At 35.8% G+C, this 23,439-nt stretch overlaps 2 protein-coding genes across 2 annotated transcripts in view; both read left to right on the top strand.

Annotated features, from left to right (window-relative positions):
- LOC107584697 (protein MRVI1-like) overlaps positions 1-15,418 on the top strand; it is a 57,816-nt gene extending 42,398 nt beyond the window's left edge. The window contains exons 20-28 of the mRNA XM_016271401.1: positions 1,587-1,727; positions 1,815-1,946; positions 6,506-6,659; positions 6,751-6,800; positions 8,303-8,422; positions 8,599-8,666; positions 11,427-11,546; positions 14,402-14,533; positions 14,606-15,418. Of these exons, the coding sequence (XP_016126887.1) occupies positions 1,587-1,727; positions 1,815-1,946; positions 6,506-6,659; positions 6,751-6,800; positions 8,303-8,422; positions 8,599-8,666; positions 11,427-11,546; positions 14,402-14,533; positions 14,606-14,846 (1,158 nt within the window). The 3' untranslated portion in view covers positions 14,847-15,418. The remainder of the gene's footprint in view (positions 1-1,586; positions 1,728-1,814; positions 1,947-6,505; positions 6,660-6,750; positions 6,801-8,302; positions 8,423-8,598; positions 8,667-11,426; positions 11,547-14,401; positions 14,534-14,605) is intronic.
- Positions 15,419-18,519: 3,101 nt separating this feature from the next.
- Positions 18,520-21,955, top strand: LOC107584695 (lymphatic vessel endothelial hyaluronic acid receptor 1-like). The gene is made up of 6 exons (XM_016271398.1): positions 18,520-18,693; positions 18,869-19,031; positions 19,123-19,262; positions 21,110-21,355; positions 21,461-21,539; positions 21,709-21,955. Exons 1-6 carry the CDS (start codon positions 18,600-18,602, stop codon positions 21,875-21,877), a joined length of 891 nt encoding a protein of 296 aa, XP_016126884.1. The 5' UTR covers positions 18,520-18,599; the 3' UTR covers positions 21,878-21,955.
- The last annotated feature ends 1,484 nt before the right edge of the window (positions 21,956-23,439 follow it).

Genomic DNA, 23,439 nt, shown 5'->3' with positions numbered 1-23,439 from the left:
TTTGCATTAAAAATTACATAACTGAGCGAATGACACTTAATGACAGTTGTCATAAACATGCATAAAAAAACCTTCATATTCATGACATGTGTCATGTCATGACTATGTATGTGGCATGTCATGATTATAAAGGTGTCATGTCAGTCTTATGCACACCCCTTCAAGTAAAGTGTAACCGAAAATACAGTCCGAGGGCCCCTGAATCAGTAGGTTATCATAATCAGGGGCGTGTCTACGTGGTGGCCAGGTGTGGCACCGGCCCCCCCTGAAATTTGGCTGGCCACCCCAGGTGCCCCCCCTACCAGATGTCTTGCGATAGGCTTGTTTTTAGTAAATTTCTAACTGCATCTGGCAGTGGCGGATTCTGGCATGTGTAGGCAGCTGCCTAGAGCTGCTTTCTTCTCTTCTTTATACTTAATTTTAGGCGGTTTCTATAGTGTGATCTTAATGACAATGTCGAGAGCGCATAATGTTACGCGATCCATGTGCGCGAGGACGAATCTCTCCACTCCCAAGCGGATTTCCTTCACTCACACAAAACTGGACGTGTGCTTTTAAATATTGTTCTTTTATGAATTGGCTCTGCTCTGTCTCTGTCTCTGACACTCTTTGTTTAGTGAGTGTACACGATGTATTATAACATACACCCTCGGCCACCCTCTTTTGAGCCAGTGCCCCCGACTGGCCCCCCCATTTAAAATGCTCTAGACACGCCCCTGATCATAATTGCATCACAGCTGCACTAGTTTAATACAGTGTTTTCCAGAATAAGGCCGTTTTGATGTGTCCGTGAAGGCCATGGCTGTCTGTGCTGTTGAGCCTGGCTTAGGACATGGCAATTTGATGGGTTTTAGTGAGTTCCTGTCCCCTGTGAGGAAACAAACATGCCTTTGTGAATACAGTCTGCTCCCAGGATGACGCTAGTGAGGGTCGAGGGCTGGACGTATTTTCTTCTCTAATATTCAGACAATACTGGCTGTACTGCCGCTGCACTCTTTGATCCTGACAGTAAAGTTCCCATAAAATTGCTGCTTTCCTACATCTTTCTCTGGTTAGATCCAGAGTTCATGTCAAGTCAAGTTATTTATCTGTCATGCAGAAGTTAGTGTATTAAAACCTACAAACAACAAATCAAATGAATACTACTTTTCTGTAAGATTTGTTTTGAAAGAAAGAAAGAATGAAATGTATTCTTTTATTCAGCAAGGGCGTATTAATTATTCAGTATCATTTTTCGAAACATTTTCATTTTGGATTATTTTTACTCTATAAATAGCTTTAAAAATGAATATTGTGTAAAAAAAATATTTTGCATTGCAGACTAAACAGGCAAATGAAATAATGTGACTAAATGTAATAATTGTATCTGACATAGCACTGTCCTGAGAATGAGAGTTATGTAAAGTAACTACTTTTCCATATGACTTTTGCATGTGTATTTTCCACTGTGCCTGAGGCTTAATGATTTTAAACTGGTGAAATCTGATGGATTCACAGATCACAAGTGTTTTCACACTGACAAATACTTTCACAGTGAATTGATGCATCTTGTCTTTTAATGGCCGTGTTGCTGTTTTTCCCTGCAGAACGCTTTTGTGCAGCTTTCGCTGGCATTCCGCAACGACAATTACACGCTGGAGTCGCGGCTGAAACAGGCGGAAAGGGAGCGCAACCTGACTGAGGAAAACACGGAGAAGGAACTGGAAGAGTTTAAAAACACTCTCAAGGTCAGACCCGAATGTAAACAGCCCACAAAAACACACATGTTGGGAATAACTGGAATGTAACTAAATGTTGTTGGCGTCCCATTTCAGAACACTGTGTCACTGTGGCAGAACATGGAGCAGCGAGAGTTTTACCAGCACCTCTTCGAAACGATCGCCGTATTGCACCGCCTGGCCAACCGCCTCTCCAGCCGGGCTGAAATGGTGGGAGCTGTGAGACAGGTGAGATGCTCATCATAGCTGCATCCCGTCAACCATTAAATGTGTGGCCACATTAAGAAAATTACAGGGACATTTCACAGACAAAAAATGCTTAGTTGTCTTTTGTCAATAGTGTTGCAATGTATGAAGCACAGCGTGAAGTGGTGAATTTGCATGACCAAATGAACCTGATGCAAAATCTGCCTGGGGAAATCTCGCTGTCACACGAAACTCCTGATCATGCAGATTTCTATTGAAGTTACTGGATTTCAGGAAAAATTTAGTTAACACCAATGACAGTGTATTTACTCTGCAGCACAAAAAAAAGCACAGTGCTGCTCAATGCCTCTGCTTTTGGGTGCGAGTATAGCGTGATATAGTGAGTGTTTTTTCAGCACACATACAATATAATCATCAATAGGGATGCACCGAATGTTCGGCAACCGAAATTAAGCAAAAAAGCGAAAAGACCGAATCAATTGTACCAAATGACGTGATGTGATCAAATAGCAACCAGCGTAGAGTAAGAGTCGTGCACTCTTTATAATGCAACAAACATGTCAGCAGTGTGGAAGCATTTAAACTGTCGGAGAAAGATGCAAAAATCATTACAAGCACCGACAGCGAGAGACTGTTTAGTTCTGCATCGCATGTCTTCGATGAGAAGAGGAAGGGGTGATTGTTGCTGGTTACTGTATGATGATTCAAATCGCCAAATGGCCTTAAACAATTAAATAAACTGCAGAATGTCATGCTTTCTACATGCACGAATTGCATGTAGCCTATTCTGACAGTGCTGCATGAACTCGTGGCGGATCTGCTTGTTAACCAGGGTCCAATCCAGGGGAAAATCTGCGCTGAAACAGTCGTCAGTTGCTCAGTCACATTGTTATGAATTTTTACAAGGCATGTGACAATGCGATACGTGTGACGTATTCGTAATGAGACTCATTTATAAATCTGCTGTTGTCAACAAAAAGAAGCGCTGAGGTCTTCCTGCGCGTTTCCGCCAAAATAAAAGTTGAGGAAAAGCAAGAACTCCAACATTCATAAATGTTAGTATTGTAAATTTACTGTTGTCCTGTAAAATAAAATAAAAAGTAAGACAATAATAATGATAATAATTACAACAGCTCTGTTAATACATTTATTATAACATCCACACAGTGTTCAAATTTTATTTGTACAGTAAAAAATACATGCCTGATTCAAGAAGGGGGTCTGATGGCCAAAAAATATTATTTTACTAACTTTTTAATTTTAAGTTAAATTGTGATTTGTTGATATAATGTCTGCTAGAATGTTAAAAAATGTTCAGTGTTAAATATTTTTAAATGGTTGTTTTGTTATAGATTTTTTCTTTGAAAAGCAAGCACATTTTGGCTATTTAATTTATGTAATAGTGAAAAAAATTGACAAAATACATGGGGGAAAAACTCGAAAAACTGTATTCGGCCTTCGGCCCAGTGTTTAATTTTGTTCGGTTTCGGCCAAGAATTTTTCATTTCGGTGCATCCCTAATCATCAAATATTCCCAAAGTTAAGATGCAGTGTCAGTTTAATTACTTTTGTAAACACAGTCTATTCTCTTCTATCCAAACTGGAATCTTTAAAGGGGTCATATGATGCTATTTTAAAGATCATTATTTTGTGTATTTGGTGTAACAGAATATGTTGACATGCTTTAATGTTCAAAAAACACATTATTTTTCAAATACTGTACATTATTGTAGGTCCTCTTTGCCCCGCCTCTCTCAAACGCTTAGTTTTCTACAAAGCCCCCCCTTCCGACAAGCGCAGTCTGCTCTGATTGGCCAGCTGACCCAGTGCATTGTGATTGGCCGAACACCGCAAGCACTCGTCGGAAATGTAACGCCCCTTACTATAATCGTGAGCATCATCTTTCAAAATAAATGTAAAGACAGAGCCCGAAAGGTATGACCCCTTTAACACACACACAAGGCCAAAGCGTCCACTGTGTAAACAGTATAATTTTCCCCCATTAAATTCAACAGAAACTCTAGTACAATTAACAGATTATGAAACGCACAGATGTCACTTAATGCATGGGAAATGAATGAGAAGTGCCGTGAACTAAATCCTACTTGTCACAAAATTGTCTGTTTTTTTTATGTGTGAACTTTAAAAATAGATCAGTTCAAGAGGTTTAATGGCAAACATGTTTAGATTAACCACTGTCGATTAATTTCATGGTAATCTGTTTTCCCACAAATGCAGTTTATTCAGCATAGTAAAGCCTCTTCGCCATTGACATCTTTTCAGAACTTACTCTGGTCTGCAACGTTACAACCTTGGCGGCTGGCCTCAACTTTGCTGTTGCTCGCTGAAATTTAGAGGCTAAAATCCAGCCGTTTCTGGATCTGCGCAATTGAGGGGTTTTTTTTTTCATGTGAGGGCGAAGAATCTTTCCATGCAGATTGAACACTCATCTTCAGGTTTGTGATGCGAATTCACTGCGCTGACAACAGAGAGCTGCTTGCTTTGAAGGTGACTTCTGTGGGAGATGCTTCATACATCTCAGTGCTATTGACAGAGGACCTTCTTGCACACAAAACTTTGTTACATTTTGTTAATGTGACTGCAGGTCTCTCTCAGCCCCCCATTTGAATGTGCTCTTCTTGTTTTCATGAGAAAACTGTCCCTTGTCTTGGTACTGTAGAGGGGCCACTAGTTGGGAATGTTTATTTTCCAGCAGATAAGATATGTTTGTGATAGATTTAGTTTCATGCCTGCCCTTAAGCCAAAGTAAACCAAGTGAATGGAGAAGGACTCAGTGGTACATCTGTAGCAAGTGGCGACACTATTAATAATAGGCCCTGCATGAGTTCACTGCAAGTACTGTATCATTACCTCAGTTTACCATGCCTTGCTCTTGCATCCCATAATTTAATAATGACTGGTGATACAAATATTTTGCGGTTGTTGTTGCTGCCTTAGAATGATCATCTTATTAATATCCTGAAAACTCATCATGTTTCTTTTAACGACAAATGCCGTTGAAGTAGGGCTGCACGATTTTGACAAAAATCATAATTGTCGATTATTCCCTTGAAATGCGATTATTAATTACGATTATCACAATTTACACTGAATGATGTTTATACCATTGTTTGAAGCAACTGCATGCCATATTTCTATATGAAAACAAACAAGCTGAAAACACTCTAACTGAAAAACTTTGTGCTTTTCTGTAGTATTAAGCCTCAAATGTCAACTATACATCGGATTGGTTTCTTCTTTAAACTATAAAAAAAGTTAAAATATGAATGGTATTTTAGTGTTATACTAAAACTAAAATTAAAACAATGGAAAAACCCTTAAGATAACATGTAGAAAGAAAGAAAAAAGCATCTTAAGCACACAGAATAACATAAGTGGACTTTGAACGATTAATTGCCTCTTTGAACGATTACGTAATTGTGGCATCCATAATTGTAATCGCGATTAGAAATTCGATTAATTGTGCAACCCTAAGTTTAAGTCTACCTTTGCATAGTAGATGCAAGTTTGGTAACCTGCCAGTCCTATTGGCCTAAAGTGTCTTGAGTGTGTGACGTTGATTAAATGTTTACTGATAATTGATTTAACGTCATTTAAAAAAAACCTTGCGGCTCCAAAAATAACATTAACCAGAAACGAGGCAGCTAATATGGCATTTTTTGGGGGATAAATCATTTTATTTTAAGAATATCATCTTGTTTGGCCACAGTGTGAAGAAAGCATTTTTTATTAAATCTAGGCCATGTAAAATTATGACTTTGAGACCAAACAGAAGCCAACTGGTAACATTGTTAATAGACTGAATACACAAGTGGTAAGCAGAAATCCTACTATAGCTTGTGACCACTTACTTACTTAATCTACTGGGCAAACTTCACGTCACAAATACAATTCATGAGAGAATCCAATCCAATATTAGCTGTTTCCATCACCCTGTTCTTATGCACATTTTGAAGTATCGCATCAGAAACAAATGATGGAAATGACAAAATTAAAAAAAAAAAAAAATGTTTTTACGCTCGCTTGAGGTGGATTTTGACTTGTGCGACAAAGGGTTGATGCGAATAACGAGAGATGGAAACGCATTTGCCGATTAAATTCCTCCATGCACATAAAAAAAAAAATGTGACTTTGCGCTATGGGATGGCATGAACCAGCAGTACGATCTCGTTCCACAGCATCTGAAATGTTGTTATGGTCATTCTGAAATGCCCAAGCAAAGTCTGTCATCAAAGTATTTCTGTATAATTGCCTCCCAGAACTGTCCTACACGACTGCGTTCCCAAACAGCAGGCATCCACCTCCGAATACAATGACCGCATTTTCTGTGTTTCGTAATAAAGTAATTTATTGTATATGAAAATATAGATGTCATTGTTCTTTGAAGGATGTTGATTCAGGACATGTGCTACTTGGATAAATGACATTGTGCATGATAATTCCATGATGTCCTGAATGCTACTGTTAGTGAGACCCAAAAAACCCAGTGTCCTAGAGATTAAGAGTACACTGTGGATTGTGCATATGATAATTTGTAACCCTTGCTTTGTCCGTGGCAGGAGAAGAGAATGAACAAGGCCACTGAGGTGATGATGCAGTACGTGGAGAATCTGAAGCGGACGTATGAGAAGGACCATGCTGAGCTGATGGAGTTTAAGAAGCTTGCCAGCCAGAACTCCAGCCGCTGCTATGCAGGATCAGTGGACACTGGAGGTAAACAGAGACATCAAAACCACAGTTGCCCCCCCCCAAGACATGGCTGCTTATGTTTCATCTCTTACTGTCTCTTATGTGTTTCGCACAGAGGATGGTGTTCCACGTACATCAAGATCCATGTCTGTGCAAATGGGAAAGGTAGGCAAAAGTCTGTGGCTAAAGGATTAAAAATAACCCGACACCTCAGGAGACCCTGCTCCTATGATGCCATAGGGGAACCTTTTTGAAAAAAGTTAAAGTTCTTCCTAATCTGTGTGAGTTGCTTTCTTCTGTTGAGCAAAAAAAAATAATAATTATATATATTGATTGAAGAATGTTGGTAACCAAACAGTTGATGGTAGCCATTGACTTACAATATGGAAAAAAATACCATGGAAGTCAATGGCTACCATCAACTGTTTGGTTACCAACATTTTTCTAAATATCTTATTTTGTGTACAATAGAAGAATGAAACACATAAAGGTTTGGAACAAGTGGAGGATGATTAAATCATGGGAGAATTGTCCTTTTGGGGTAACCTATCCTTTTAAAAAAAAACTTGAAATTATTTGAAGAGTGCAGATCCCCCCCCCCAACTAAAATAGGATGTTTTAAAGCCAGTAGCTAGTAGTTTATGATTAAATTTGCTTGCAAGTCAGGACTAGGAGGAAACCATGGAAGTCAATGGGTACCATCAACTGTTTGGTTACTAACATTTTTCTAAATATTTTCTTTTGTGTACAATAGAAGAATGAAACACATAAAGGTTTGGAACAAGTGGAGGATGATTAAATCATGGGAGAATTGTCCTTTTGGGGTAACCTATCCTTTTAAAAAAAAACTTGAAATTATTTGAAGAGTGCAGATCCCCCCCCCCAACTAAAATAGGATGTTTTAAAGCCAGTAGCTAGTAGTAAATTTGCTTGCAAGTCAGGACTAGGAGGAACATTTTTATTATCAAGAACATTTTAGTAGTCTCTTCTGCTCACCAACAGTACAAACAGCTGAAAACAGTAATATTGTGAAATATTAGTACGATTTCCAATAACTGTTCTCTATTGTAATATATTTTTTAAAAGTGTAATATATTCTTCAGTGTCATATGATCCTTCAGAAATCATTCTAGTATGCTGATTTGCTGCTCAGGAATTATTTCTTGTTATTATTATCAGTGACAAATAAATAAATAATAATTTCACTGACCCCAAACATTTGAAGTTTTGTATATGACTTCAAAGCTTCAACCCAAACATGGACTAAAAGCAACACATTTTGGATTCTTTACTTCTATGGTTCTTAAGAAAACATCTAATATTGATACAAAAAAACTTGTTTCGATTCACTTTTCCTCTGTAAACAGATACACCAATCTGAAGAACCTGTAACATAAAGAACCTTTTAAAAATGTAACATCGAAAACCATTTTAATCTCCAGAGAATCATATAGCCAGCTCAAGAACCCTGTATTGGCAAAATATGGTTATTACTGTGAATATATGATTGCTGAACCTAAGGTGCTGAACAGCCATTTAAAATCCTGTCTTTTGTAATATTGTACCAATAACATCCATAACACAGATCAGATAGGCAGAGAATGTGCCTACCTACTGATAAAATGAGTTTAGTTTCAGAGAGTGTGTTTTTTTTCTCTCTCTCTAAGGCTTTGCCCAGACGAAGAGTCAGTGTGGCTGTAGTTCCCAAGTTTAATCTACTGAACATCCCCGGGCAGACGCCAGCTGCCGCTGGCCCTAATGTTGCACCCGGTGCACTTCCTGTGGTGGTGAGTCCTATCTCACGCGCACTGCCTCGTCAGCTGTTATGTTGTAGCCTGTCAGCAGCCTCATGTAATTAATGATGCTTTAGCTTTAAGTTTCCTACATTCCTACATTTTATCAAGGTGACCATTTGAGGCCAAAGCCATTCATCAGAATGAGTGTATTCTACTGTTGTTTTCAGTGTGAGGTGAACACCATTAAGAACAGCAGTTCCTCAGACCCTACACAACAAGATGTGCCTGACAAATCGTAAGTAATTGCCTTTCCTGATTCTGTGCCGCCACATTCCTCATAAACTGTGTACATGAGCACACATTCTTCAAATAATGCTTGGAAATTCATTCTTTGACATCCTCAGTTTCCTTAAAACAATGGATCAATTTGAGCCTTATCAAAAGATATGCGTCTGGAGAATGTTGCATGTTTTACGTGGCAGATAAGAAGCACATCTAAATACTAGGGTTCCTACGGGGTTTGGAAAAGTATGGAATTTGATTGAAGTATTTTCCAGGTCTGGAAAACTTTCCAAACTTTTGCCCCTATTTAGATTTTTATGATAGAAAATTAAGAATTTAATGAAAATAAATTTATCATACAAGAAGTTAGGTTTCATGGCAGCTGTTTAGTGATTGTCAAATGCGGCTGAATGAATGCACTTTTTCATTATGCAAAATGCAGGTTATAAGCATTTTGTGTTTCTTCTCGCTTTATTCTTAGCACCGTATTACATAGCCTCAAAGACCTTTTCAAAAATGAAAAATATACTGACTTTTATGTGCACACAAGGAACCATTAAACTTAACATAGGACAATGCACACTGAGCCACCTATTGTGCCATCAGCCCATTTTGAAGTGTGGTTTCTTGGCCTCCACAGAATATGCATTAAAGAGACCTAGGACCTTGAAATATGGCACAATGAAAGCCAAATTTCAAACACCTTTTTACAGTGCCACTCTTTTTTAGAGACCTTTGAACTTGGCAAATTTTATGCCATCAGCCCATTTTGTGTAATGGTTTCTGCGCCGCCACAGAGGATGTGTTAAATTGGACATTAGGCCTTGATATTAAAGGTACTACCATAAGAAAAGCCCAATTTTGAGCAAGTAGATCTCTATTAATTCATGTGCATCCATGCTCTTGTTTTATTCACATGGCAGTGATGCACAGAGGAAATAAGTTATATAAAACTAGAAATTGTAGTGCGTAAGCATGCAAAAAAATTCCCATACGTATGTGAATAGTTTCTCGAGGGTTCAAAAAAGTTTCTTGTGTGCATGTAAAAGTCTTTATTTTTTTATTTATGTATTTTTAATTATTTTTTATTTTAGGGGCACTGTATGTTGTCACTTGAAGAAAATCAATGAAAAACCCTGTGAAAATAAAAATATTTATAGATGACTGTACTGTATACCAAATATAAAGCTGAAAATAAAGCACTATGAACCATTTATGTTAAATATGGTCTGAAAATCTACTGAGAGGTTCGGAAATTTGAGTCTGGAAAAGGATGGAATTTTGAAATGGAAAATGTGTAGGAACCTTGAAATACGTTTATTCACCAACATTCTTTAAAATAAAGGTTTTTAAAGGGGTTTTCGCACTGGTGCCATAGAAGAACCATTTTTGATACTCAGAACGTTTCGGTGAACTGTTCTTAAAAGAACCATTTTTATGTGAAGAATTAAATTACACTGCCCATTATCTTATTTTCTGAAGGAAATCCAATGTTTCTTTCATACTAATTTTGGAGTGCTGATACCAAAAATAGTGCCTGTTTTGATGTAGCACGTCACACTTCCTCACAAAATATTATGTGCGTTTAATAGCATATCTGCTTTCGACAACTATTTGTATGTCTTGTATTATCTTTTACTCACCAGAAAAACTGCCACAAAGACATGATTCCTATCTTGCTTTGAGCAAAGATACAACTACACTCTTAAAAATAAAGGTGCTTCACGATTCCATAGAAAAAACCTTTTTGTCTAAATGGTTCCATAAAGAACCTTTAACATCTGAAGAACCTTTCTGTTTCACAAAAGGTTCTTTGGGGCGAAAAAAGGTTCTTCAGATTATAAAAAGGTAAGAAAGAGATGGTTCTTTAAAGAACCTTTGACTGAATGGTTCTTTGTGGAACCAAAAATGGTTCTTCTATGGCATCGCTTGAAGAACCTTTTGAAGCACCTTTATTTTTAAGAGTGTATGCTTGTTACGACTACTAGCAACTAGTTAAGAGACCCTAAAATAAAGTATTACCATATATTTTGAACTTCTGAGCATATTAGGCCTTTTTTTGCAAATTAGCTGAATTTTTTTAAGATACAGGGCTGTGCAATATATAGAAACTTTTTTCCATTATAAAGAACCTTTTGTGCAGTGGAAAGGTTGCATGGATGTTATTAAAGGTTCTTCATGGAACCACAGATGCCAATAAAGTACCTTTATTTTTAAGAGAGTACACCAAGACGCACGGCCCTTTCGGATGATTATAACTTAAACGACCTTCTCGTTTTTTCTGTGTGCTTAAAATAGCACAAGAATCCCATCTGCAGTCAATATTACATCCTATTTTGTGATTAAATCTAAACATTTGGACAGGAAGGTTTGACAAAAACCAGTCATCAGTGTCTGACCGTACTGTTTTAGCAAGAAAAGGCAAAGAGATTGTCACCGTACTGTCAAATCTAAATACCGAGTTTTAACTCAAAGACAGACAGACAATAACAATCTAGTAATGTGTGTGCTATTGTAAAGCGAGTGATGTTTAAAGACCTCCCAAAGGACCTGTTTAAACATCTCATGTCTCACTTCTGTCAGAGCTGCAGTGGCATGTGTGCCATGTTCCTTTCTGTGGCATTTAAGTCTCTCCATTAGGGCAGAGGTTATTATTGTTATCACTCGTGGTTATGAACGGAGAGAGCCAATTCTGTAGTTCGCACATATCTGCGTAATGGCAATTTTTTTTTATTGCTCCATCCCTGTCTCTTCTTTCCTATGTGAAACAAAGCAGTGGAAACCCTCTGACGGAGCAGGAAAGTGAAGCAATGCCAACCAAAGTTGTCTGCAGTCCAGAGAAGATTACAGAAGAGATCAAAGCCAAGATTGAAGAAGCAGCATATAACAAAGGGTAACACCCTTGGCACTACTGAACGCTTAAATGAATCTGTGTGACCGCACACATCAAACAACAAACGTTTAAGTCTGTTCAGATGACTAGTTCCATAATTGCAAAAACATTCTCAGGAAATTGCCATTTTTTTATCACCTCTTTTAAAAACCAAGGGAACAATCCTTGGGAAACATTGGTGACCACCGTAGTAAAATGCTTTCTGCACAATATTCAGATTAGTTGTCAACAAATATGGGTTTTCCAAAGGGTGATTTTAAAACCATATACTCTCATCCTAAACACTTTAGATTAGGGATTACATATAGGGTAGGATTAAGGTAGGGTTGGGTACCGAACTCTGTACTTTTAAGGGTACCGACCGAATTGCGTTGGTACTACCGAGTACCGATTCACGTTAAATCAATCGGTGCCAAATTTCGGTACCTGAGAGCGCATTTGGGCACATACTCTACAGAGAGAGAAAGAGAGAACCTATGACGTAAGGTCACCCCTGCAACTCGTTCAAACAACACACAGGGCAAGCCGAAATGTTCTGAAGTGTGGTTACATTTCTAGGGCCGTATGGTTTCTGAAAACGCGGACGGGATCGTGGAGTCCATTCATAAAAACGTAATTTACTCTATAGCGCGGAATGCCACGGAATTTGTAAATTTTGGACGAATAAATCAAAAGTAGCCACTGCCACTTAATTCGAATCGCTAGTGTCTGTGAATATTAAAATGCAAAAAGACGGTTTAAATATGAATCCTGCATGTACCGCTTGCCTCTGTAGGTATGAATGGCCCACGTGACGCTCGCTGTGATTTCCGGCCTCTGCGTCTCACCATATGACGGCATGAACACATTTACAATAGACTGAATATTTGTAATTTAATACGTCCAAATAGTTATTTTGGAACTTTGTCCATGCTTAGCATGAGAATCCAACTCTTTAACAGTGTAAACAACTCTGAATGCATGAAACAGCATTGTACCCCCCCTTTAATCCCCAGAGCTGTTGTGAGCGTCACTTCGCGAGAATTTTACCGTTTCATTTGAGAAAACTAGCATCATCATAGTGTTTACACACAGAAACGTCATGGCAACCTGTCAAAATAAAAGTACGGTTTAACATGTACCAGAAATATATTACTCTTGTATTACTTTTGTAAAGTATGATGTACATCTTTAAATATTCAATTTTCTATCAAATTTAAATAAAAGTGTTTACACACAGAAACGTCATGGCAACCTGTCAAAATAAAAGTACGGTTTAACATGTACCAGAAATATATTACTCTTGTATTACTTTTGTAAAGTATGATGTACATCTTTAAATATTCAATTTTCTATCAAATTTAAATAAAACAATGAAATGATAAAAATAAATATTACAACTTGATTAATCACGTAATTGTAGAAAAAAATAATACAATTATTAGCCTATTTCACCAGTAAACCTCAGTTTGTTTGCCAAAAAATGAAAAGGGTTTAATTTTCATTTGATTTCAAATAAATGTTTAATGCCTTCATTTGATTTTCAGAAAAATTAAAACAAGAATTTCTGGAAAAAAAGAAAAAAATTGTAGGGCCCTATTGTTCAAAATGTTGAAATTGAGACTTTTGGACTTATTTTTTCACTGAAATAAATGTTTTCGTAATTACACAGAGAGTAAAGTACCGAAAAAAGGTACCGTTGTGTACCGGTACCGATACCGGTACCGTACCGGTTAAAATGTGAACGGTACCCAACCCTACATCTAAAATATGTTCATAAGGCATTCATATGTGCTTTATAAGTACTAATAAACAGCCAATATGCTAGTAATATGCATGCTAATAAACAACTAGTGAATAGTGTTTCCTAATCTAAAGTGTTACCAACATTTAAAAATAAATGTCATGAAGAGATTGGGATTTCCCCAATATTCAAACAGTGTTGAACTATTGAGCTTAATGAGGTCAATATACAATACCATTCAAAAGTTCAGGGTCGGTAATAATTTGTTACATTTATATAGCTCTTTTCTTGACACTCTTCACACACAATTTAACATTTTTCTGTACTTAAATGTTTTTGAGTCTCTCAAAATGCTCACCAAGGCTGCATTTATTTGATCAAAAATACCGGTACTGTAAAACAGTAATATTTTAAAACATCCGTACAGTTTAAAAGAAGTGTTTTGTTTCAATATATTTTAACATTCACTCTTTCCGTCAAATAAATAATTGTATGTGCTGGTTTGCTGCGCAAGAAACGTATCAGTGTTGAAAGTTGTGCTGTGTAATATTTTTGTTGAAATATCATTTTCTTTTTTCAAAATTCTAAAAATACAGCATTTATTTGAAACAGTAATCTTTTCTAGTATTGTGTCTTTATTATTACTTTTGATCAATTGAATGTGTCCTTGGTTAATAAAAGTATTAATTTACTTTTGAAAAATTATTTTCATAATTCAAATTGGGAAATGTAACTCTTCACGTTTACTTCAAATGTTTTAAAATTCTTTTAAATGTGATTCACCTTTTTAAAGGTTGAAATATAACGGGGTTGAACAGAAAAAGTCTGCATTTTAGACAAAAAAAACTCCTCAATGTTGACAACAAAAGCATGAACTTTTAAATCGGATTAAATTTAGTTAGTTAATAAAATAATAATAATAATAATAAGGACACACAGTTGGCAAAATGGTTGATATTCAAAGTAATGTTTCATTTTAAGATTTTGTAAAAATGTGATTAGTCATTCTTGAAAATGATTTTATGCAATGAATATATTTTTAAGCTTTATAAAAGATTTTAGAAAACAAATTCCGCTTCTACTGTATATTAATAGAAATTAATGAAGTTAACAGAAATTAGCTTCACTGTAGATTCCAAGAAGGACTTAAGAGGTCTAAAGAACTTCAGGAGCTGAAGGAGGAGGAAGAGAAAGCAGAAGAGAAGCAGAAGGACTCTGAGGAGGAAGCAAGAGGAAATACTGATAAAGACAGGAAGACTAATAGGTAACTGACTTCAAAGTGTCTGCCTGTCAAATTATTGTCAATGAATCAGTAGTCATGTCTTTGTCCTTGCAGCAGGTTCGAGGAGGCATTAGAGGTCTTTGACCGGATATTCCCAAAATTCTTCCGGCGAAATCGAGTGCTTTGGATCGTCCTCACTCTGTTTTTTGCTTCATTCATTCTTGTCAATGTCATAAGCTTCTTCAGTAACCGCTACAGTGAGAGCGGAGACACATCTGCAGAGAAGTCCGCCGTCCCAGGCAAGAAGACGTTTTTCGGACTGAATGTAGGGTCAAAGACCCCTGCCCCAGAATGACTTTATTCCCATCCATCACGGAGAGACTGATTAACACAGCTCATATTGTTTCTACCAGTCTTTCACACTGCATTTAGAAAATAGCAGAACTACTTGTTACTGTTTAGGGACCAAGTGTGCTTAGATGAGAAATCAGATTTGCTTTGTAAACTAAATTGATAAAGTTATAATACTTGGGGTTGGGAAAGTTGGGATTTCTTGTTATTGCAGAGAAATGTTTTCGAAGACTGTCACGTTTGATATATGATTACACCACTCGAACCTTACGATTAAACTTCTCAGGTTTTGTGAAATATATATTTGAAATATTACGTACAATATTTAATACAAAATTTGGTACAGTATGTTTTAAAGTCTTTGCAGTTGTTTATGTTGTCATATGTTTAATTGACATTCCAAGGTAGATCCTAAAGTGCAATATTTTGCGACTGGTAGTTGACGGTTGTGTGGGGATGTGCCTTCAGAGCACTGAGTTTGATCGTTCAGAATGTTTCACTATTTTGAAGAGCACTTTTAACTAGCATGAAAGAATTCATATTTGCACATGTGTGCTTGTGTTTACTGTTGTGCCACTTCACCTTGTAATAAAGGTGTTTGAAAATCACATGATTTTTTCGAGAGTACATTTCCTATTTATTGCATGGTAGAAAATAAAGACTTAGTATCTCATAAATTTGACATGACAATTTTTGTGTAATAATTTTACCAAAGCATTTTTTTCCTATGTGGTGGAAATGGGCCTACATAGTGATCAGTTTATCTTATTATGGTTGACTTTTTATGCTATAATTAGTTTTTTTCTCAGATTTTTTTATTTTATTTTTTTTCATCATAATTATGACTTACCATAATCATAACTATGATTTATGATTTTTTCCTATATGGTGGGAATAAGCTTCCGTAGCGATTAGTTTCTTACAATTTCAACTTTTTATGAGTTTATCTAATATTTTTTTTAATGTCATAATTATGGATTTTCCTCTATTAATTTTGACATGTCATAACTATGACTTAGTATCTCATAATTTTGACGAGTCATAATTGACTTCTCATTTTCAACTTTGTTAAATTGTGACTTTTATCTCATTTAACTTTGTCATTTTTAGGACAATAATCAGGATTGTTTGCATAATGTCATTTTCATGACTTTTAAATACATTTCACCTGCAAATTCATATTTCTGTAATAAAGATTTAAGTGCAACAAATGGTACCATTATGTAGTATGAATTTTGTTTTAAAATAATGAATAACATTAAACAATTAAATATTTTTTCTCAGTAATGAAAGAAAATTCAGATTTTTACTAATGAGAAATAATTATGTGATTAAATATTTTTATTGGGCAACCCAACAATTCAACAGATATTGTAACATGCATCTTATGATTCCAAATTACCTAATGAGAATTAATTATTATCAAAAATAATGTCAATAATTGGCATTTAAATGTCACAGTGCAAAAAAAAGTTATATATGTGGATTACTTTCCCAAAATATAAAAAAATACAAAATACCTCATGATTATTTTCTATTTATTGGGACAAAATGTTCCTGACAAGTTTCATATATTTCAAAATATGGTCATCACAGTCATGCACTTGACACAATATCAACCAATATTACTCTAATAAAATGTACTTTCCAGAGAAATTATTTTACTCATTTTTTCAAAGTCAATTCCTGGCAGTGAGATGATGATGTTGTGTGTGTGTGTGTGTGTGTGTGTGTGTGTGTGTGTGTGTGTGTGTGTGAGAGAGAGAGAAAGAGAGAGACAGAAAGAGAGAGATGTTTTGCCGGAAGTGGGATAGAGCTGTGTCTGCGTTCTATCACAGGAAGTTAGATGGACATCAGCCTGTTAATAAGCAAGCACAAGGGAACAGGAGGAAATTGTCCATTTAAGAGACCAAAGCCGAACAAACAACCCAAGAAGTCCCAGAGATCCGAGCACATCATCTATCTAGTGATTTTCATAAACAACAGGGAATCAATCCAACTTGGTAGTGATCATAGACTTGCTTTCCCACAAACTCCCTGCTGCAAATCGATAAATGCCACATATATAAATATTTTTTTTTATTTTTTTATTTTTTATTGGTTTTAAATCAAAGAATTGTAAAGAAATTATGTAATCTGAATATGTCTGATGTAACAACAATAAAAATAATAATTTACACAGAAATGAATATTTACAAAAAATATTACATGCTTAATTCTTTGTTTTAGTGAATAAGTGAACTGCATTAAGTGAACTACAGTGTCTGTAATTGTGTGTTTGTTTTTCTTTAGACTGCACTGGGATTGCTAAATGGAGACTTTAGCTTGTCCCCTGCTTCTTCAATTGTTCCGTCAAGAAAAAGACCACACTAATTTCATGTCATCTCTAGTGTTATAGGAAGAAAAAACAAAATCTCAATATCTCATACTTTGCCATTGTATCAGAGTTAGAAGTCAGATATTTCAAAATGAGCTCAAATATTTCTCATCAGTTTCTTCCAAGACCAAACTATTTGAGCTGCTCTTCATAGTCTTACTATCCGTGATCTATATGAAAGCCTATTTCTGCCACATATGATAAAGTATGCTTTCGCCCAACATAACTGACATAAAAAGTTACAATTATGAGATACTAACTCAAAGTTATAAAACAAAAGTCAAAATCAAAAAGTCCAGATTATGAGATAAAACTGGATTTGAACTAATGATTTTGTCTTGACCTTTTATCTCGTAATTTTTACTTTGATCTCACAATTATGATATCTCATAATTGAGACTTTTATCTCAAGTATTACATTTTATCTTATCATTTGATATTTTATCTCATAAATATGACTGTATCATTTTGACTGTCATAATTATGACTTTGTATCTCAATTTTGTTTTTTTGTATGTCATAATAAAATTTTTATCTCATAATTTCTTTTAATAAATGAATTATTTGTTTTGAGGGTTTTTTTGTGGAGAAAATGTGTTTCCATAAAGTTTGTATTGAGTTTACATCATAATTTCCGACTATTTGTCATTATTTAAACTTTTTATCTTGTCATTTAAAATTTTGTCATAATGACGTATAATGTCTTATGTGGTGGAATTGGCCTTTGATGGTGATATGATCAGTTTATTTCATAATTTGAACTTTTTATGTCATAATTATGACTTTTTATCTCATTGTTTGTCATAATTATGATATACCAAAGCATGATTTTTTTCTTATGTGGTGGAAATGAACTTCCCTTGTGATCATCTCATAATTATGACTTTTTATGATTTACCAAAACATGATTTTTCTTCTTTTTTTTTACGTGTGGGAAATTGGCTTCCACTGATCAATTGTTTCAGGAACTTGGAACATTTCTCCGGCTTCTGGATTTCCTGCCGTAGGTTCCGGATTTCTACTATACTTGCTATGACACAAAGGATGGAAACCTTTGACTGTGTGGTGCAGTGCGTCAGCAGGCCTTCAGTCATCACTGGGTGTTATCCTGGTGAAAACATTCTCGCCTTGGCCTGAACCAGACTCCTGAAGAGCACGGTCCCTCATCAGAGATGCCAGCGCACCTCCTGTTTCCTCTTCCCCACTGCGGCGGCTTGGTCATGACACTTTGTACGGGTCATTTATGCAATAACCGCCCCTCTACGCACAGGCCGCACCCCTGGGGAGTTTAGCCTCCCTATAACCTCTCTACTTGGCACTCAGACGCACATCACCGATCGCACTTTGCTCAGAGACTCAGAGAGAGCAGACTTCACCACCATGGCAAGAGTCTGGATGAGAATGATGATGATGATGATGCTTTTCAGTACTTTATTCATGTCTAGCCTAACTTTTGACATCCAGTTGGTAAAAGGTAGGTCCCTCATGGGCATTTATTTTTTTCTTTAATATCTGTGGATGTATATGGTTTTTTAGAAATTAATGTGAATGTTTGGCTGCTTAATAATAAGTACTAAAAATGTGACAAAAAAAAAACTAAACTAAAAAACGAATTAAATTCTATTTTTTTTTCTTCCTCTGATGAACAGTGAACCCTAAACGAGCCATCTTCGGTGTGTTTGAAGCTACCCTCGGAAATACATACGCCTTAAGTGCATCAGCAGCCAGAGATCTTTGTGAGCATCTAGGTTTGACTATTGCAAGCAAAGCACAGGTAGCAGAGGCGCAGAAACACGGTCTGGAGACATGCAGGTAAAAACAATGTATAATGTGGAATTAACCAATGAATACTTTAAACTGTAAATGAAAAAAAATTATCAATGATCAACATTTTAAATCTCAGGTTCGGGTGGGTAGATGAGCAAATAGCTGTTGTTCCCCGAGTTCAGGTCAAATCGAACTGTGGCAACGGCAAGACTGGGGTTGTCGTGTGGCGTGCAGACCCCAGTAGAGAGTTTGATGTCTTCTGCTTCAATTTAACAGGTAAAATATTTTGCTTGATAATTTTACACACTGTGGTTGCATATCCATGATTGGAATTCACAAATGCATATGAATTATTTGCGAAGCTTTATTCAAGGTAAATGAATGTGTCATATTCTATGTGAGACTACATGCCTGTGATAGTAATTTGCATAAAACACGCCCTAATCATTTACATATAAGTGACCTTGGACCACAAAACCAGTCATAAGGGTCAATTTCTCAAAATTGAGACTTATACATCATCTGAAGCATTGTGGTTGCATATCCATGATTGAAATTCACAAATGCACATGAATTATTTGCGAAGGTAAATGAATGTGTCATATTCTATGTGAGACTACATGCCTGTGATAGTAATTTGCATAAAACACGCCCTAATCATTTACATATATGTGACCCTGGACCACAAAACCAGTCATAAGGGTCAATTTCTCAAAATTGAGGCTTATACATCATCTGAAAGCTGAATAGATACACTTTCCATAGATGTGTGGTTTGTTAGGATAGGACAATATATGGCCGAGATACAACTATTTGAAAATCTGGAATCTGAGGGTGCAAAAAAATCAACATATTGATAAAATCATCTTTAAAGTTGTCCAAATGAAGTTCTTAGCAATGCATATTACTAATCAAAAATTAAGTTTTGATATATTTACGGTAGGAAATGTACAAAATATCTTCATGGAACATGATCTTTACTTAAAATCCTAATGATTTTTGGCATAAAAGAAAAATCTATCATTTTGACCCATACAATGTTTTTTTTGGCTATTTCTAAAAATATACCCCAGCGACTGAAGACTGGTTTGGGTCACAAGTGGGATTTCCGTACAACTACACCTACTGGTCACCATTTCTTCATATGCTCCTAAGTGCATTCACATCAAGATCATCATACAAAGCGTGCTATTTTAAATACCACTTAAAACGGTTTTATATGGGATCGCAGACCTTTCATGAGTTGTCATTTTTATTTGATTATTGCTCATAAATAATTAATACTTTTGTGAAGTCACACAGTTATTCTGTTGCTAACAATATGTGTTCTTAAAACTGGCTTTTAAAAATGTCTAGCTTCTAAAGCCACTGTGTGTGATTTTTGTGTGCAAGTGGTTTCAGTTGGTGCTTAATTGTAGAACAAATGTAGAATTTCGATTGAATTTTAATGCAAAATTAATGACAAATCATTAAGCTTCGTACACAGGTTTTACACACACATATATGCATATGTGTGGTTAGTAAATGATAGTAAATCAGGTTATTAATACAAGAAAACTTTCTGATACATGTTTTCTACTCTTTTGTGCGTCACTTGGTTGAACTAAGAAAATGATTCATCCTTTTATAAAGTCACATTGTTATTACATTGCGATGTGTTTTTAAAAAATGGTTTATTATCATTTCTAGTTTCTGAGGCCAAAGAATGTTTTGGGGTTTTTTTAGATCGAATTTTAGAGCAAATTTGAATGCAAACTTAATGGCAAATCATTAAGATTCATACACAGATTTTATGCACAAATATGTGTATGTATGATTATAGTGAATGCATCCCATTGATTGCAAATTCATAGCCTGATATACATTTTTGTAGGAACTCCTTTCCAAGTTTGTGTGTCAATTGGCATCAAATCAGCACAAACTCTTAGTGTGCCAAGGAAATAGGAAATTCTGGATGTGAGATCATCACAGATTGGTTTCATATGAGGGCCAGGGATGTGGTGAAATGGAAGGAAGTGAGTGGGATGAATTGGCAAATGCCTGATCAAGGCAAACGTAACCGCTGAGATTTATTTGATTGTCGTGTCTGTTATGTAACAAGCCTGAATTGGTTCTGTTTGCAGATTCTGAGGCACAACACCAGGCTTCCATGGCCGCACACCAAACGACAACAAGAAAGCCAATCACAACACATTCAACTGTTTTTCCCACTGCTCAAGCTGGAGTTCATCTGAGGAAAACCCCATTTTCTAAACTCCCTTCTCCATCGTCTTCCTCTGTTCCTTTTTCTTCATCATCTCACAGTCCCTCTGTTAACGACATGGATGATGAAGGGAAACATCTGCCCATGAGTGGACCCCCGATTGAAGGTATGATCATCCTGTTTTCATTATGTGAGCGTATAACAGCAGTTATTGTTTGATTAAACCCAAAGGCTTGCTTGTATTTACTGTTTTCTCTTTTGTGATTTGCAGCTGTTCCAGCTGCCTTACTGATCACCGTCACCTTCACAGTCATGCTTGCTGTCTTTCTAGCACTTTATTATTTCAAAACGTAAGTTATGTTCCTCTGTTTATCCAAATGTTTTCAAATATATAGTTAAATTCCAAACCTCAGAGCAAATCTCTGGGATCCCAGAGCTAAGTTTACTTCAAGTCAGTTTTTACTTTTTAATTCACCTGGAATTTTAATGAAGCTGATCATTGAAATTTGTGCACTACAGGAACAGACCCTGCAGGACGCAGTGTGACAGCGAGCAGCAGAAGGAGTACATTGAGACCGAGGTTTGGGAGCACTGTAGTAAAAAAGACCTGCAGAAACCACAGGAGGAGCATGTGGAGGAGAACGGGGAAGAAAACAACAACGACAGCAGTTCTACAGAAAAGGAGTGACATTTCTGTTCTTGTCAAGACATCTTGGGATGACTTAGACTGAAGTGTTTTGTCACAATGTTGTAGTTTTGTAATGAAGTACAAAATGACACAGATGAGTTTATTTATATGGAAGCTGGCTTTTTATCATGCTTTTTTTATAATTATTTTATTTCATTAAATATTTTACTGGTTTTGCTAAATGTCTGGACATTCAATTCAAATGGAGATCAACCCCTGTGAATTTTAGCCATCATAGTCTGTAATACATATAAAAGGTCAACAAAATTGCATGGCGTCATTACGATTTTAATCTGGAACATGTTAATTTTTTATGTTTTTCAACTCTTCTTCTTACAAAATGTCCTTACCGCAATGTTGCAATAACGTTTATTATATACATTTTTTTCTTTTTTAATTTCTATGAAAATGTAACATTTCAATAGCTTTCAAACTTTGTGCAGTTTTGTAAATACTGATATTTTAAAAATATGAAAAATAAAATAAAATAAAGCAGAGCTGCGGTAATGACATCTTGTGTCGGTAAGGACACAATGTTAAAGTGTCATGAAATCAAAAACAGGCTACTGTACAGAACAACAATCAAATAAACAGAAAACTGAAGGTATTGCATGTGTAAAAGATAGTAGTAGTTTTGCAGTAAAGAACTCAAACTGTTTTTCATGTTTAAAAAATATTATCTTCTAAAGTTGATGTGTTTGTTGCAACAAACTGATTTGAGGCATGAAGTAGTTTGAGTTTTGCCCTCTGGTTTCTTTCATTTATCCTCCACTGCCTTCTTTTCAGATTTTTCTCTCTTTTCGTCAGCTGGGAGACACTCTTTATCTTCCCATTTTCCTTTCTCTTTTTGTAACATTCTTTTTCCTTCTGCAGATACTCTGCTTACCTCTCCGGGTCTTTTCTCATTTCCTCTCTGCATCCTCTCTATTGTTGATGAATTTGGTCTCATCTAGTGTTACAAAATGTCATGTTTAAAAATAATTTACAATAGACTGAATATTTGTAATTTAATATACAGTAAACCTTGAATTTGTCTCTACCGCAACACAAGGTTTTTACCGCAACACCTAAGTTTACCGCAACAAAATTGCAGCTAATTGGCAGCTTGCAAGGTCTACTACATTAGTTTTGACTCTTAGCATCTTAATATACATGAATTAAACCGTAATATGCATTTATTTTTCAAATTTAGTTCAAAATACAAAATACAGAATTACTAAGCTGTATGGTAAGGACACACAATAAATACTGACACAGAAAAGATGATATTTACCTTATATTTTTGGGATCTTGTGAGTGAGGTAGTGAGGTGGCCCAATCTGTCAGCATTGTGCTCACGTGCTAATTTCTGTTTCCATAGAAACTAGACTGGTTTGTCTTTGATCAAATGTGATAATTAAAGCCTTTTTTCTTTGTTGCGGTAAGGACTCAAAAGAAAATGTGGGACAGGCACATTTAGTTCCAAAAATCATAAAAATGATCAGTAAATAATACAAAAAAAGATTTTACATGCTGTAAATTAATATGTATATTAAATAATTCAATTTGAAATAATGTCAAAT

Source organism: Sinocyclocheilus grahami, unplaced genomic scaffold (genome assembly GCF_001515645.1).
Source record: "Sinocyclocheilus grahami isolate Dianchi unplaced genomic scaffold, SAMN03320097.WGS_v1.1 scaffold62.1, whole genome shotgun sequence".
NCBI lineage: Eukaryota > Metazoa > Chordata > Actinopteri > Cypriniformes > Cyprinidae > Sinocyclocheilus > Sinocyclocheilus grahami.
The sequence above is the reverse complement of the archived record's forward strand: the minus strand, read 5'-3'. Positions and strand labels throughout refer to the sequence as shown.